At 39.3% G+C, this 18,266-nt stretch overlaps 1 protein-coding gene across 1 annotated transcript in view; it reads right to left on the bottom strand.

The window, feature by feature from the left end:
* Positions 1-18,266, bottom strand: part of TRPC3 (transient receptor potential cation channel subfamily C member 3) — a gene marked incomplete at its 5' end in the record, with an annotated part of 80,906 nt that overhangs the window by 32,648 nt on the left and 29,992 nt on the right. Inside the window, 4 exons of the mRNA XM_079919072.1 lie at positions 3,657-3,921; positions 5,819-6,052; positions 8,129-8,345; positions 11,085-11,249. Coding sequence (XP_079775198.1) covers positions 3,657-3,921; positions 5,819-6,052; positions 8,129-8,345; positions 11,085-11,249 — 881 coding nt within the window. The remainder of the gene's footprint in view (positions 1-3,656; positions 3,922-5,818; positions 6,053-8,128; positions 8,346-11,084; positions 11,250-18,266) is intronic.

Below are 18,266 nucleotides of genomic sequence, written 5' to 3'. Positions count from 1 at the left end.
TTAGGAATTTAAGTCGGGTTTTCTGGAGTAGAACAAGATTAGGATTAAAATTATATACCCACTTCAAAAAAGAGTATGTACAAACGTATTCCTTGCAGCATGGCAGCAGGGAAGAATGAAAACTAACAATATCTATCAATAGAAGAGTGGGTAAATAATTCTGGTACATCTATAAATGGATTGCTAGGCAGCCACTGGGAAAAAAATGAGACCTATCTGGCTTTATGTGTTTATATAAAATGATATCCAAGATATATAAGAGAAAAAATGAGATGTAACAAGTGTGAAATAGTCTACTGTTTTAACAACAAAGAGGGGTAAACAAACTCTTATATTCTTGTTTATGCAAAAACCATCTCTGAAAGTAACCAAAAGAAACCATTGCCTCTGTACCTAAGGAGAACCTAAGAGACTGGTGTCCAAGGCTGAGGAAGGGGACAGGCTCTTCACTGTAGATACTGCTCTATGTGTATTTTTCACCACAAGAATATATTACCTACCTAAAAGTTTTACTTAAGTGGAAGTGAAGAGAAGGCAACAGAATTAAAGATTCCTATTCTTTTCCCTTCATTTATATAGTCTACTTCCCGATTCTTCCATCACAGCAGTTAGCACTTAAGCCCTCCCCAGACTAATTACCTACTTGTATCCCTTAAATGAACTATGCCGACTGAATTTGGCTGGTTTTGTCATACAACCGAGTGGTAGTCACTGATCTGTGAACCATGAGAATAATCCTTAAACAGTTACACATGTAGAATTCCAGTAAAAAGGAGGGTTCCAAAGTAAGCCCTTTTTTTTTCAAGGAAATAGTACTTTTTTTGGTTTGTTACAACAGATGCTAAACAACAATTTTATAGATTTGCAGGTTTTAGTACTAGTTTAATTCAATCATTCAACAAGTATTGAAGGAGCACCTATTACGTTATAGAAATTGTGCTAGGCACAATTTCTATAGAGGGTTCTGTAGAGGATAGAGGGTTCAACAGAAAGGTTCCTGTTCCTGTAGAGTTACTCTCGATTATGAAACATCTGATGATGTGACGTTAAAGCACAGATGCTAAAGGAAGAATAAGAAAGACTATTAGCCTCTTTGTTCCTGCCGTGAATTTAACAGCATCACAAAGTGTCCCCACTCCCTCCTCTTCCTTTGCAAACCTTCCCACCTCTAACGCTGGGAATATAGATTCCCAAGAATCCACACGTGTGGGGAGAGCGGGGGAGGGAAAAGGAGAGGACACTGGCAGTTCCTAAGCTCCTACTACGGGCAAGAGGCTTTACATAAATTACCTTCCATATCCTTACAATGACCTGATTCAAACCTTATTGTGCTTTTTTTTTTGGCCTCACCACGGGGCATGGAGGAATCTTAGTTCCCCGATCAGGGATTGAACCCGTACCCCCTGCAGTGGAAGCACAGACTCTTAACCACTGGACCACCAGGGAAGCCCCTACAATACTTATTTTGAAAACAAGAAACTAATACTGAGAAATGTTAAGATACTTAACCAAAGACCACAGCTAGAAAAGAGCAGACGTTGCATTCACAGCCAGGTCTGCCTGATTTTCCAGCCTATGGTCTTTCCACCATATCGTGTTGCCAGGTCCTCACACAAAGCAGTGACGAAATGTAGTGTATAAGATGAGTTCTCATAGAGGTCAAAGGGGTACTACTGTGTGCAGGATCTCTCTGTCCTTCCCCCCTGGGTTCAAACAGAATTTTTTTTTTCATCAATAAAGTGAGTTTCAGTTCTCTTTCACCCCTACGATCTGCTCTATATTAACTACTTGGAAAAATTCATTTCAAAACAATTTAGATGCCTGGCAGGGCTGGATATTCTACTTTCGTCCACAGGGAACTTACTGAAGGTCTAGTTTGTTTTCAGCTGTGGCATTACAGGGCACAGAGGGTACAAACGGAGGCACGGAGGACCTTCTGATCTCCTCACCTGGAAGGACCACAGTACAGACGGAGGGCCCGCCTCCCTGACCGCTAAACAGCAATGGGTGACAGAGGATCTGGCAATGTGGACTTCTCCATGCTGAGGGAACTTAAAGGGACAATAACTAAAAAAGCTTATTCAAGGAAGACTTCATGTGGAAGGTAGGCCTCCAGTGCAGATGTCAGTATGATCAAAGGAAGGAAGTGGTACTACTGTATAGTGGATGGTACAACGTTTAGTTATAATTTCTTCTTCTTCAACTCCCTGTACTGATTAATGATACATTAACATAAGAGCCAATGCTCCAGGACTTCCTTTGTGGTGCAGTGGTTAAGAATTCACCTGCCAATGCAGGGGACACGGGTTCGATCCCTGGCCCAGGAAGATCCCACATGCCACGGAGCAACTAAGCCCGAACGCCACAACTACTGAGCCTGTGCTCTTGGGCTCTTGTGCCACAACTACTGAGCCTGCGTGCTGCAACTACTGAAGCCCACGCACCTAGAGCCCGTGCTCCACAACAAGAGAAGCCACCACAGTGAGAAGCCCACACACCACAACGAGGAGTAGTCCCCACTCGCTGCAACTAGAAAAAGCCCGCACGCAGCAATGAAGCCCCACTGCAGTCAAAAAAAAAAGAAAAGCCAATGCTTCTTTTTGAAATAATAGTAATGGCTACAAAATGATGAAACTAAATTTAACATCATACATAATGTAAGAGATATCCAGTATTAAAAATTTGCTACCCAATTCTCTTAAAATAGCTAGTTTTATCTAGAATTTCCCTGAGTTTTGATCCACTCTGTGATCAAACATTCACTAAACTCAAAGAGATGAGCCTTTGGAGCAATGTAATCTCACACAAGCACTGTTTTTGTTTTTTGTTTTCTTAGGTTTTCTCCATCCCTTTCCTTTTTTTTCTTTTTTCGGTATAGCTGATGTACGATATTACATAAGTTTCAGGTGTACAACACAGTGATTCACGATTTTTAAAGGTTATATTCCATTTACAGTTGTGACGAAATGTTGGCTATGTTCCCTGTGCTGTACAGTACATCCTTGAGCCTATGTTACACCCCACAGTGTGTGCCTCCGAGCCCCCCCCCGATTATTACACGCCCCCACTGGTAACCACTAGTTTGCTCTCTACATCTCTGAGTCTGTTCCTTTTTTGTTATATTCACTAGTTTGTTGTATTTATTAGATTCCACATATAAGTGATAGCACATGGTTTGTCTTTCTCTGACATTTCAATTAGCGCACTCCAAGTCTATCCACATCTTCTTTATCCATTCCTCCGTTGATGAACACTTAAGTTTGTTTCTATATCCTGGCAATTGTAAATAACGCTGCTATGAACACTGGGGTGCGTGTCTCTTTTTGAATTCGTGTTGTTTTTTTTTCCTTATATATACCCAGGAATGGCATTGCTGGATCATATGATAGTTCTATTTTTAGTTTTTTGAGAAACTTCCATACTGTTTTCCACAGTGGCAGCACCAATTTGCATTCCCACCAACAGTGTACAAGGGCTCCCTTTTCTCCACATACTCGCTAACATTTGTTATCTGAGGCACTAACTATGTTTAATGGATTATTTTCCTGCTCTTAAAAACATCTTTATGACAATCATTGAAAAAAATTTTTTTGCTTCATCTAGACTTGTTAGAATTTCCCTTCATCCTACCTTTTTTTGTAAAATGTTTTACTTACGTGGTAAAAGCAGCATTTACTTTAGCCCCAAGGTAGTAAGAATAAAGTATGAACATGCCAATCATAAAAGCAAGAAACACCATAATAAAGAGGACCATGAACTTAAATATGTCCTTCACAGTCCTTCCAAGAGAGATCTGTAAGGGGCCGAAGCTCTCATTCGCAGGGAGGATGTAGGCGATCCGAGAAAAGCTGAGCACGACAGCTATGGCATAGAGACCTTCAGATATGATCTGAGGGTCAGAAGGGAGCCATTTATCTCTGGCTGCAAGAAAAGAGACAGAGATTAAAGATGGAACTTTCTATTCATTGCTAACTACGTGGAATACCTTAAATAGGATCTACCTTGTAGGTAGGTGGTTATTATCTCAATTGAAACTACTCTACATTTAATGAACTGTCCAGGCACTATTTTTCATGTTAAACCAGGAACATATGAATTCTACATTCATATGTTTCTTTTAATGGAGGAAACACTATTATAAAGATACAATGCTGACTTCACATTGAGCAGAAGCAGAATATAGTACAAGAGATGAAAAAAGAGGTGAAAACACTTCGTTAGATACAGACTGTGTCCAGGATGACAAAACAACTGACCTGACTGATTTGTCCCCTCAGTTACCAGATTTATTGACCGGCTATTTTATCATCCTATAGGCTCAGTTGGCACAAATCTTCTTTTCCCTAGTTCATGGGAAAACTAGGTCATCTATCAGTTTATGCAAGTAAAATGTCATATTATAAGAAGTGAGAATGTCACTGAATCACAATGGTGCTGTCAATGTGATGTCTGAGCAACACAGCTGGTTCCTGGAAAGTATAAAATGCTACTGAGGTGCAAAAATCTTGGCAACAGATTCTAGATGAGGACCCCCAACACCCCTTTCAAGGTTATTTTAGTAAGTTCACAGCAGACTACTGGGTACTCATTACCCTGGAAGATCAGCAAAACACTATGTGGTTAATTCTGTGAGAACTGGGTCACTCCCAGAAGGATGGTGCACTGCAGACATTTCCAACAACAACAAAAATGAACATTTATTGAATGTTTAATATGTACCAGACACTGTGCTTTCAATGACTCTATGGATCTGAGGTTATTATTCTCTTCTCAAAGATGCAGAAACCAAGACTTAGAAAGGTTAAAAACTTGATCAAAGTCACAGTAAAGAGTGAAGCCTAAATTCACAAATTTCCATTCCTCCCGATGACAGTCATTAGACACACACAAGTAAATCTAAATAAGAAGGTACTGAAATAGTCAAGATATATGTTACACACAAATACAATCTAAGCTATTTCCTTAATTATAAGTGGTAATCACTTGCTCATTTGATCCTTAGTATGTAAAAATCTTTGCTTGCTGACAATAAGAGATAATGTGTTTAAATTTCACAATGTGTAAAACGTGCACCTTCATTTTAGAGCATGCACTCAGCCTTCTGCAATAATGTTAACACGCTGCTGGTACGTATCACAGTGTACTTATAAAGAGTTATTCCTTACAATCAGAACGCATTTAAACTCTGTGCCTGAGTTTCCTTATCTGTAAAATGAGGGTTAGACAATGATTGCTAAAATCTTTTCCAGGTTTAAGATTTTGCAACTATATGAAAATTTGCTAATTGCGGCTTCCCAATTTCGCCTCAAGGGAAGGGAAGCTAACATTGCTTAATATCGGTTTGCAGTGGGCAAGGAAGGCATCGGTAACCATGCACATCTGATGTCACTGGGGTCTCCTGCTCTCATGATCTACAGAAGCCTGGCTTCTCCATCCCATGTCGGTCGTAGGAGCACAACATCCTTCCCAGCATTTCTGCTGGTTCTGCAAAGCTTACATTCTCACTGTCACTTTAGCTCCTATTTCCTGCCTCTGCTGAATTTTTGTTCACCTCCCTCTACAGCAGTTTAGCACCTTTTATTATCTTCTCTAACCCAGGCTCTCATCTTCCACATCAAACAATTTAGCAAGCTATTTTTCCCCCCAATTAAAGACAATTTCACGTCCTAAGAATATATAATGTTATGTCATGATGTTAGGCTTAAAGGTAATTTTCTCCCACCTTGCAATACCTCCTTTTTATAGATGTGAAAACTGAAGCACAGAGAAGTAAACTAATTTGATGAGACAAAAGAGGACTCTGCAGCTGATAACTTACCATAAGTGAAATACTGTATCTCTGGTGGAAGTGTAACTTCACTGAGGTCGCTCTCTTGGACATAACTGTCCACATAGTGTTGTGCTTTTGTCGCCTGAAGGAAAGCCAGGAATCTGGCTGTGAAAGCAGCAATGAAGATGGAGAGCATCCCAAAGTCTAGGACATTCCACAACTGCAAAATGTATTCCCTGGGTCCTTCCAGCCAGAGCTCCTTACACTCAGACCACATCATTCCTGTCACAAGGTACACAGATTACAGACAAGAGTTTACTGCTTGGATAGGGAAGCTACTATTTCACCCACCATCTGTCCCCACCTATAAAATGCCCCAGTGTATAGCTTGCCACTGGGCACTGTAAAGCACTGATGGACTACAGCTTGGGAAGGGAGGTGCTGGGCAGAGTTAAGTGAAAGAAGAAGCTTCGACCAAAGGAATGATTCACTCCATCAAGTTAGATTTTGGTGAAACATAATTCTACATGTGGCACCAGAAATGGTGCTACTCTTATGGGGGTAGAGGAGGGAGGGAAGGAAATAAGCAAGGAAGGCTCTTCACATCAAATGATTTTGGCCCATGAAACACTTGGAGGAGAGGAGAAAATTCATCTTTATAAAATGACAATGGTTAATTATCAAATCATGGTGATTATTAGAGAAATAAGCCCCTAATTGAAAACCCTACTCTACACTTTTTTTTTTTTTTTTGCGGTACGTGGGCCTCTCACTGTTGTGGCCTCTCCCGTTGCGGAGCACAGGCTCCGGACGTGCAGGCTCAGCGGCCATGGCTCACGGGTCCAGCCGCTCCGTGGCATGTGGGATCTTCCCGGACCAGGGCACGAACCCGTGTCCCCTGCATCGGCAGGCGGACTCCCAACCACTGCGCCACCAGGGAAGCCCTACACTTTTAACAAGAACAGTTTTCCAGTCATCCAGGAACACTTACCTCATTCCCCTACCCTCTCTCCTCATTTCAGCTTCATGCTGAGAAGGTGAGGAATGTCATTGGAAGAAGAAGAAACCCTTAAGCAGGAGGCCCTAGGACATTATGAAGAAACTGAAAGCAGAAAATGTCCTTCTGGGAGAAGAGGACAAAATATGCCAGTTTAACAACTTGTCCTGACTATGTAAGGGGAAAATATTGTAGCGCTTTTAAAAGACATGTAGTGGGGCTTTCCTGGTGGCGCAGTGGTTGAGAGTCCGCCTGCCGATGCAGGGGACACGGGTTCGTGCCCCTGTCCGGGAAGATCCCACATGCCACGGAGCGGCTGGACCCGTGAGCCATGGCCGCTGAGCCTGCGCGTCCGGAGCCTGTGCTCCGCAACGGGAGAGGCCACAACAGTGAGAGGCCCGCGTACCGCTAAAAAAAAAAAAAAAAAAGACATGTAGTGGCTCAAAATAAAATTTATAAAATAATTGACCCAGGTTAAGGCTACAGGAGTGAATGAGGAGGAGAACCAACCCATTAATTTGGGAACTGAGAAGATAATAAGAAACATTCTGTGTGAAATAGAATATCCAAAAATGACTTTGGATTAGTGATCAATAGATAAACTGGTTCCAATCTTTATTTTTTTCTCATATTGCTTAAAATGTTTACTTTAACATAGCTATTCAAAATGAGCTATTGTGAGGTGAAGTAACAAACATTCTGAAAATGGAAACTCTCCTTAAAAAAACCTCTGAAATGGAAGCAATAAATGTTCTTTAATCATCAGTTAATAGCCACTAGGTTATTTCAGAACTATTTCAATTAAATATTTGATCATCACAATGAGTCACATTTTATTTTTTTTAATTTATTTTTTAACGTCTTTATTGGAGTATAATTGCTTTACAATGGTGTGTTAGTTTCTGCTTTATAACAAAGTGAATCAGTTATACATATGTTCCCATATCTCTTCCCCCTTGTGTCTCCCTCCCTCCCACCCTCCCTATCCCACCCCTCTAGGTAGTCACAAAGCACTGAGCTGATCTCCCTGTGCTATGCGGCTGCTTCCCACTAGCTATCTATTTTACAGTTGGTAGTGTATATATAAAAATGGCATTTTATTCAGTAATTGAAGTCGGATTTCTGAAACATGGTATATTTATAATTAAGCTTATGTTACTCATAAAACTTTTGTTTAGTGTTAAGGGATACCTTTCAGCATTATCAAGCTGCCACGTTATTCCAGTATTTGCTATTCTGCTTATCTTACAGTGGGGATGTTGTCACCATATAACGTACCACAGCATTTTAAATAGAACATGGCAATCATTATATGGATGTTATTTTGGTAGAAATTAGAATACTTGAAATAAAAGGCTTACCAAGAACCCAGACCATAATTAGCATTTCAGTCCATGTGAACTGGGTGGTTTTCACCCTGAAGATCTGTTTGGGATAGTCAATAACAGTGATATTTGGCAACGTGGTGATTCCTTCGAATCTGTCTGAGGCATTGAACACAAGCAGGCACAGGAAGATGATGAAAGAAGCAGCGTGTGCCACAAACTTCATAAAAGGGCTTCGCAGAATTTTCCCCAGCTGTAAGAAGGCAAACAAACAAACAAAACAAACAAAAAACACCAAAACCTTTTACTTTAGGAAATCTGGCTTCCACTTATGAAAACTACTATACAGGATTAAAAAAAAACAGATAAAATGAGAACACTCTCAAAATTCTGCTTTTGTTTCTGAAGAGTTATACATTGTAAAAATTACTCCTTTTAGAGGATGCTTCCTCTAAGTATAATTTAAGAAGTCTTCAAACTTCATTGTTTCTAAATATCCAATTTGTCTTAGGATGTACTTCATTCACAGATGCATTTCTGGAAATTACAAGGCATATACTGGTTATTCTTATTTTTACGTGAAAGATTATGCAGTGTCAGGATTTTAGAGTCTAGGAAAAGAAACTCCAAATTTGTAATATGTAATTCTTTATAATTGAAATGTTATGATGAGTTTGTGGACTCATTCATTTATAATTGAAATGTTATGATGTTTTTGTAGCACATTACAGAGCCTTTGAAGGTTAAAAAAAACTTACAACTACAGAAGTAAATTTTTGTTCTCACTTCTACATATTCCAAAATCAATTTGTACTTTGTATGATATAAAAAGGCAGAAAATATTATAATAAACATAAATATTTTATCTGTTGCTATCCAATAAGAGCAGAGAGATACACAATAATTAAAACCTCTAGGTAGGTTAACTTAATGAAAAGTCATCCCTGAGTTTGGAAAATCATATAAGTAGTACAAAAGCACTTTTAAAATTCAGATTATAATGATTTTAAGGTAACTCTTTTTAAATCCCATGTGATATAATGTCCTTAAAAGCCATATGTTCTAGTAGAAATGAAAAACAATTCTTCCTGTCCCAAGAGCTTCTGCAGTCTAAGAATCAGGTATATTTGGTAGATTTATCAGAGAAGTTCTCTATTCTGCATACTCAGACCCTACTTTCAAACTCAGTCTGTGACCTTAAAAAGTACCAAGGTTCACATGTAAAAGACTGTCACTTCAAACAAATGTTTTTGTACGTCCAGAAACTTAATTTGATGTCAACAAATAACCAAAGAATGTCAAGCATTTCTGGGATTGGACATGAATGCACACAGACAAATGTCACATGTTCCATATTAGACACAGAAAAATAAACCACTCATTTACATAACAATGTGCTGTGCCCCAGCTGCCAAGGAGACACACTGGGGTAGCTCATCCACAGCACATCGTGATCTGGCGGGAGCTGCCAAGTCTGTCTCTCCTAAAGGTTGATCTTTGAAAATGTTAAATAACATAAAAAAAAAAAAAGCAGCATGCCTATCTTAAAAAATGGGACACATGTGGAGAATTCTTACTATATTGTCCTTTCACCACAGGATAAGTGGTATATGGCAGGTATAAATGTGGGCTCCAGAAACGACTCAATTCCCTCCTTTCCCTTCTCTGCTGGGCAGAGTTCACCACATCATTAGCTGCACTTTTACAAGTGAAGAGAAAGAAGAATAGACTTCAAGATGCCTACTTCAAACTCAATATGTTTTAACTGGGTAAGCTGCCCTAAGAGACAAACATGTATAAATCTGAACATTGCAATTCATTTCCCCCAAGAAGGGAAATTATTTGGGTGGGATATGATTTTTGCTTTAATGAATGCTCTCTCCTTATTTACAGTTTTCAGTTTTTAGTGTTTATGTATTAGCAGAATCTTGAGGTATTTGCCCATGATATATAAAAAAGGAACTTAGCTGAGTCATCAAAATTGATCAAAATGACATTTCTGCCTTAAACTGCATGGGCAGCTCAACGACGAAGTGAGATGGATGAATATTCTTACACGTATATGGGCCTGCGGAGCAGGACTCTGCAGGGGGAGACAGATGCGCCAGAGAGATGACGGATTTCCAGGGTCATTTGTGAGTGGCCTTGACTCATTTTGCCTGAAACTGCCTCTGATTTTAACAAAACCAGATTGTAGAATATAAAAATAAGACTAAAGGATCTCAGAACTGTTTCTTCTCCCTGGCAGTGTCCTTTATTAACCTAATACAGATTCTGTTAGCATGACTCCTATGCCTTTCCACATCTTGTTTAGAGGACCTCTTAGGCACAATTAAAATTGACTGTAAACTGGCAAAGTTGAGAGAGGGATAAAGGTAGTGAACAAAATGATTCAAACAAAACTAAATATATGAACAATCTAAAAAATCCAAAGCCCCCAAACCCAAATTCAACACTTTTTAGAATCTCCTGAAGGAACAAAGGGCTAGGGGCACCTGACTTGTGCTTTCTTAAAGACTTTGGATAATACCACTGTTCAGAACCTAGCTTAATACACCCAGCCTCAGATCTTTTTGACAGGTTCAACCGAGCTGCCTTTTCAGTTCTCAGGTTAACTGTTTCTTGGAACCACTGCAGTAGGGCTCTTCCTCTTCCACAGGCCAGCCTGGTAGACTATTTATTAAGCTGGCAATAGAATCGGTACAATTGCTACTTCACTTAAGCAGCTTTTCCTCCTGCTTACCATGGGGATTTAATCTTAAAAGCCTAAGTATTATATGCCTGCAAATATGATCTATCCCACTAGTACCAAATTCTTTTCATCCCTTATTTGAACTAATCCAGTCATTAAAAAGCAGAATTCGTATCCTTGAGTCAATTAACATTCAGGGTAAAACTGATAAGAGCCTTAAGTAGGAAGCTTTTTCCTTTTTCATCCTCAAAGGACATGGTACACCAACCACAGAGGAAACAGAGGTGGAAAAGCCGGTACCCTGCTGCAAGGTGCAATCCAGTAGCCGATGGCAAGGAACGGAAGGCCCAAGGCCACGACCAGAACCACCAGACACTTGATAGCTACCGTCTGTTCCCGCAGGCCTGAGAGGTTCTCGTACCAGATTGTCAAGAGCTGCTGCTGGCAATTGGGGTGAGCCACAAACTGTTGGTCGGAACAGAGAGAGAGGGAGAAAGAGAAGTAGGTTACCATGCCATTGTCGACAGCTGGGCTACCGAATGCATGTGCATCCTAAAGATATTAGGCGCTGGATATAGGCACTGGAAGGTTTCTGGTAATATTCTTTACTTTCCCTTTGTTTTTCAAAATTGCTTCAGAACTATTACAAGAACTAAAGCGGAAACATGAGGGTAAAACTGACGTTGTCCTTAATCATAGTTCTTTCTCTCTGTATTTACAGACTCCTCTCTGGAATCTGGGTGACATACGCTTTCCTTTGCGGAAACGTGTCCCATGTTGCTGTCTGTCAGCTTACTTGCATTCAGTTCAAAATGGAAAAGAAAATAGTTATTTGGTTTACTGGATACTACAGCTAAAAGAGAAATGTTACTGTTTCATGAGCAACTCCTAAAATGATACATCTATGAAAAATATATACATGATATGTCCCATGTGGATGTATGCCCTACCATAGCAAATATGCAAAAGATTTGCAAAAACTCAGTGAACCTCCAAGTGTTATGCTTGATCCACGTTTGCTCTGCTTCCAGGAATTGGCATCAAATATCATGTCCATCCTATTCTAGTAATCTGTACTCTTTTTGTTGTTTCCTCTATCACAGGTGACAAACACACAAACATTTATCTCTATCAATTCTTTTATAATTACAGCTCTAATCAGGAAAAACATGAGCAAATTATACTTATTTTAGCCCTGCTATTTTATTTTATTATTTTTTTATTTTATTATTGCCATCTGATTTTGCTAAGTCATCTGCCTACATCTATATAGAAGGACTGGGATTTCATTAAGGTCCTGTCTTCATTAAGGTAGCAGAATATATTTGTAGTCAGGCCCATGTGAAAAGGCCCCTACGTCAAAAGGTGCCTATCTGCAGCTGGATATGCCTTTCTTTGAACGGCCAGCTGCACTTTGCCCAAGCTTGGGAATTATTCAGGGTCATTCACAAATCAGCGACGAGTGTCAACATATTTTTAAAAAAGAGTGCTTAGCAACACAAAAATCAAGGTATAACTGTCTTCTATAAAATGCTATAAACAACAAAGAACCTGCTAGGAAGTACCCATGAAATGTTTTTGCAAATTCTGAGAGGCAAAGGAAGCAGCCGCAGTTCCCACTAAGCAAAGGGGTCAACTTTAATCAAGTTCTAGTTAATGAGCTGAATGCTTCTTAGTAACTCTAGGCAATTCCTCAAGTTACCTGGCTATCTATCAATAGCTTACTTATTTCTTCAAGGAAATGAACAGGATTCCACTTAGTGGTGTAGAGTTTACCATCAGCTGTTCTAATTTTTTTAAAAAAAGAAAAGAAAAAGCAAAAGTAAAACCTCATCTCCCAGGTTGGGCAGTAGAGGCACAATTTTCCTCAAATTCTCACTCTTTTCCCCAGTGTGCACCCGCCCTCTGGGAAGTCCACTGACTTTGCTATGACAGCTGCCACCACTGTGCAGAAGGAAAACTTGACAATCCATTGACAGAGGTGGTGAGGATGAGTTTACAAATATCAGGTTTGAAATACTTAACTGAATTTTTTCCCAATAATACAAAGGAAATGAACAGCAGGATTTGGGAGATTGAAAGTACTAAAAGGAAGATGCTATTTTTTTCTTGCTCGATGAGTTCAATGTGAAAAAACATATTTTATCTTGTAAGTTCCTTTTAATTTAGTTATAAAAATCCCAGGTCCTGAGGCTCATGGGTCATTGCTAGTGGCTAAGTATACATTAGATCTTCTTTCCAAATTCAAGATTCTGTCACTCTTCCAAAGTTCTGATTTTTGAAAACAGTATTTCAAGATCAATGCAGTCATTATTTGAACTCATGATGAAATAAAATCAAGGTTGAAGGCTTCCTGGGGTCTATGTAACAATTTCCTAGGAGTCTTACTGAGAATTTCTCCAAACTTCCACTTGTGCCCCTGTACTCTATTGGATCAATATCTTTCTGCTTCACCCCTCCTTTTGTGTTAAGAATCTTCATCCCCTCTACGGTTCTTCTTCTTTTTTTTTTTTTTTTAAGATTTAATTTTATTTAATTTTGGCTGCATTGGGTCTTCATTGCTGCGTGCAGGCTTTCTCTAGTTGCAGCTAGCAGGGGCTACTCTGTTGTGATGCTCGGGCTCTAGGCATGCAGGCTTCAGTAGTTGCAGCACGCAGGCTCAGTAGTTGTGGCTCACGGGCTCTAGAGCACCGGCTCAGTAGTTGTGGCACACAGGCTTAGTTGCTCCGCGGCGTGTGGGATCCTCCCGGACCAGGGATCCAACCTGTGTCCCCCACATTGGCAGGCGGATTCTTATCCACTGCACCACCGGAGAAGTCCCCGTTCTACGGTTCTTAAATGTCTGTCTCATTCATTCATTCATTCTTCAAAATGTCATAAGCCCCTCCTACACGCCAGGAAGGTATTTGGTACAAGAAAACCAAAACGGGAACATCAGTATTGCAGTAAGTGATAAGTGGTCCCTGTTCTAGAGCACACAGTAAGCTCTGCATAAATGTGAAGAAGTTATTATAATGGAGACTTGGATTCCATATGCTTGCCAAGATAAATAATCAGCATTTAAAATACTCTTAATTTGAAAGTTGGTCCAAATGTCTTGGTGTTTGGAGGATCTGCATTTGTGGGAAGTTGGAGAGATGTAACTAAAAGGCAGTCCTGTGACTCCAGGTAGGCTCAGCTTAGGAATGGGAATGTTGCATTCAGAGAAACCTACAGGTAGAGCATACACTGTCATCAGGTCAGATTACCACTTGGGAAGCCAACACGCACTTGTTTATAGGCCAAGGGTTTCTGTAAAACAGAAAATCCGCATGAAGTTAAGAGACACTTGGACACGTGTCCCTGTGAAATTGATGGACAAACTTCCCTTTTGTGGTTGTCCAGCCTTTCTCAGGTTTTAAACTCTTGAGTACAGAAATAGTAATGTAGTATGGCTCCATCTTCTTGCTCTTCCTCCTTGAGCTAATCTTTAAATTTGAATCTTTAAATGCTTTATGGGATTAATTATACTGTATAAAGTTTACAAGGCCCTCAAAGACTTGGTGGAAATCAATCCTTTCCATATGGCATTATGCAATGATCAATCTTTGACCTGGTGTGACTTGTACAATACAGTGCAGACACTTAACATATGTTAAATACCAGCCAAAATCATGGTGTTTGCACTTCACTTGTTACACTTTAAGATTCAACCTAACAGGTATATCTCCTATACCATTAATTCTACCCTCTTCTTAACTGAGATCACAATACGGCACCATATGGCATTTAATCCACGGAAAGCAAACACAAATAGATATTTTCCTCCAATGATTTAAAATCCTAATACAAGTACACAAGGAACATTTTAAAAAAGAAAATAAAACCAGTATAATAGTAGCAAGTGAGGGCAAAAGAGCTAATCCTTCTAGGAGCTGAGTTTTGCTCTTTTCAATGACTTCAAAATAGGGCAGTAACCTTTATCTCTTAAAACTGATTTACCTCCTAAAAAATGTCCTTATGCTGCCACACCAGTCACGGCCAGCTGGATAAAATTTGTATGCTGTTTCTTAACTTCAGTGGACCAACAAATTGAAACCATTACAGAAATAATACCCTTATTTGAGGTTTTCTGATATAAAGGGAAAATGCTTGACACACAAGAAAATCTCAGTCTTTCAATGGAACAAAACGACTGGAGCATAGAGAACAAACTCTATTCCCTACCAAATGACTGACAGATTGTAAACTGAACCACCAATCAGGGCAGCTGATAAATTTCAACCTAAAAAAATTACACTGTCTTTTTATCAGATTAGCTTTTCCAAGAACTATCTTCATGGGAATACTGTTGTACAAAAACATGGTAGGAACACTCTGTTTTTGTTTTTAATGACATTGCTGGAGCCACAGTTTACAATATTTAAAAGAAAATATTCTTGTGAATAAAAACTAGATCAGTCATCTTCTTTTTAAAGTTCTTTGAATTGTGAAATATAAACTGAAAACTCCACTGTGCTGCACAGCAGAAACTGGCACAACTTTGTAAATCAACTCTACTTCAATAAAAAAAAATATTTTTTAAAACCCCTGAAAACTTACATTGTACACGTTTTCTGGATTTCAAACCCACTGAGTGCAAAGTGCTGTTACCAAGACCTAACCGACTGTTACCTTTCAGGTGCCTGAGCACAAACATGGCAGAAGCCCTACAGTGCAGGACCCCTTCCCGTGCCGGCTGCCACATGCACGCCAAAGTCTCTGCAGTGGATTTACCACTCTTTCATTGTACTGCTCACTTTCTGGGCTTTCTTTTCACACTTTCTGCCTACACAGTGGATAATTTTATGTGTCTATATTGCTGCATGTCTCATTTCTAGATGATCTTTCTACGGTTAAACCTAATCTCTCTCTGGAGGAAATAGAGCAAGGAGGAAGAACTCAGGAAAGGATTTCCTCTTTCTCAAGAGCTCGGTTTTCCAGATTTGATGATCCATCCAGTGCTAGTATCTTTTATCTCTGTCAGGGGCTTTCTTACAATAGAGAAAGCTCACTTGAGATAGGTAGGACTCCCGTTACTTCTATGGGGGGAGTGGATTGATATTTATCCTCAAGTCAGAGAAGATAGAGGTACAGTCATAAATAGAGCTCAGGACTTTTTGGAGGGCAAATAGTCCATTATTCTAATTGGAAAATAATGAATGGTTTGCCTAAAATTTAATTTTCTTGTACTTATTTTCAAAAAACCAAATTTCACCCTCCACTCTATTCCATTCTCTTTTGTAGAATAATGTGGGTAACTCTACAAACGGTAATAACATTTACTATCTTTCCAGTTTTATTATTTACCTTAAAGACCCCTCAGAAGTGAATCTGGGATGAATAAGCTTCAACATCCACTCCCTGATAGAAGATACATTATTGTTTGTTCCCCACTAGTAGTGTATGATTGCTCATTTCACCAACAGCACTGAGAATTGTAATTTTTTATTCTTTAATAATTTGAGTGAGAGGAGATGGTATCTGTATGTTAGCATGCATTTCTTTTATTACTAGAGGGTTTGAAATTTTAAAATATGTTTGTTAGCCATTTGAATTTTCTTTTCTGTGAATTACCTATCCAAGCCTTTTGCTTATTTTTCTACAGGGCTCTGAAAATTTTCCCTATAAATTTGTTTGTGTACTTTGGATATTAAGAATATCAATCCTCTGTAACTTATGGTAAAAAAAGGTTCCCAGTTTGCCCTTCACCTTTTTTGTTTATGATCTTTCTGATGTACAGAGGTTTTAAGTTGCATGTGGTCAAACAATTTATATTTTTGTTTTTTATATCTTCTACTGCTTTTATATTAAAAAATCCTTTCCCACATAAACATTAAATTCATGTTCAGACCTCTCCTATTCAGATCTTTTATATTTTCATTTTCTTCATTAACTGTCATTGAGCCTCTAAGGCCTAAGGTGAACTCATGGTTATTCCTAGGGAAGACCTGAGCCCAGAAAGAACCCAACAGACTCAGAATCAGAGTTGGGGGTAGGTCTTGGGCAGATGGCAGAAGAGACATCCTGAGTTTCTTATGGGACCTAAACAAATTAACATTAATCAAATTGGCTTCCTTGGTGGAATTATGGGTTGATTTGAACATATACAAGTTTATTATATTATTAGGGGGGGAATTCCATAACATATAAAGTATTTTGAAATCCCAATGCCATGCATATAGCTATGGGCTACTTCAGTGTCACAGTGGGTAGGGTTCATGAATCATTATAACCCAAGAGGTTATTTTACTTGGGGACTAGAAATGAGATGATGGAAAAAGGAAGCAGCAGAAGTGGGTGGGGGTATTTTTGATCCTTGCTAGATGGAGATGGGTGAGTATTGAGTGAAGAATGAAGGAAGCCTTGGAGAGAAAGAAAGAGGAACTAGGGCTTTTGGGGGAGGCATTCCAGAATAAAGTTCTTATATACAGTTATTGGGTGAAGATTCCAAATCAAATATTTTAACTAATATTCCTTTTATAGCATAAAACAGACAAAACCAGAAATACCTGCAAAGTCATAAATCTCCTTTCAGTTCCGAATACATTTTTGTTGTTGCTGTTTCCTGATAGTTGACGGATAGCAAATTTATTATTAATTGACACTTCATACATTGTAACCTACACATCAATTTATTTAAAATCAACATGCAAGAAGACATTCACTCTGCAAGACAGTTTGGTTAACAGAAGCACATCTGTAGATGAGCTGTCTCTGCTAATACGACACTTTCAAAGCAATAATAAAGAACCAGTGACAACTGAAATCAATTCTCTCCTCTCAGGTGCTAAAGAGGAGAGATGCCTATTGCAAGATCTGTGAATAAATGTCCAGACAGTTTTCTAAAAACAGTTTAATATCAATCTTATGCAAAACTATCTTTTTCTTCCAATACAGCAAAACTTCAACTAGCAAGAATACTCTGAGAGGAGGGCAGTTAATCCAATTCATTTACCTTGTAACTGACACTTCCTTGAAAAGTTATTTTACCTCAGCATTTATTGAGAATCTTCACATTTCACTACCTTATAAAGTAGAGGGGAGATCTGTCATTAATGGCTGGCTATAATCTTGTGAACACTATAATGTGGAAGTTTTCTACATTGTGGTAGAACTGTGTATGTGTGTGTGTACACACATAGAAACACACACACACAGAGAGAGAGAGAGAGAGAGAGAGAGAGAGAGAGAGAGAGAGAGATTCCCCCATCCTCATTTGCTACCAGGGTGCAAATTTTGGCCTAGGTTCCACGGGTCAGAGGCATATGTGCACACCTCTGATTTGGAAGAGGCTTTTTATAACAGGCAGCACTCAGCACTCAGCACATCCTTTCTGTTGGTGGGGAGCTGGCCATCTGCAGCAGAGGCAGAATTGTTCTGTTTGGGCCACAGAAACTCCCTTACCAGGTCAGTTCTGGGCCTGGTTCTGGGCAAGCTTTCTGCAAGCACAGCTTAGATAAG

The sequence above is a fragment of the Stenella coeruleoalba genome (genome assembly GCF_951394435.1).
Source record: "Stenella coeruleoalba genome assembly, chromosome: 4".
Taxonomy (NCBI): Eukaryota; Metazoa; Chordata; class Mammalia; order Artiodactyla; family Delphinidae; genus Stenella; species Stenella coeruleoalba.
Note: the sequence above shows the minus strand (reverse complement) of the source record. Positions and strands in the feature narration are given on the sequence as shown.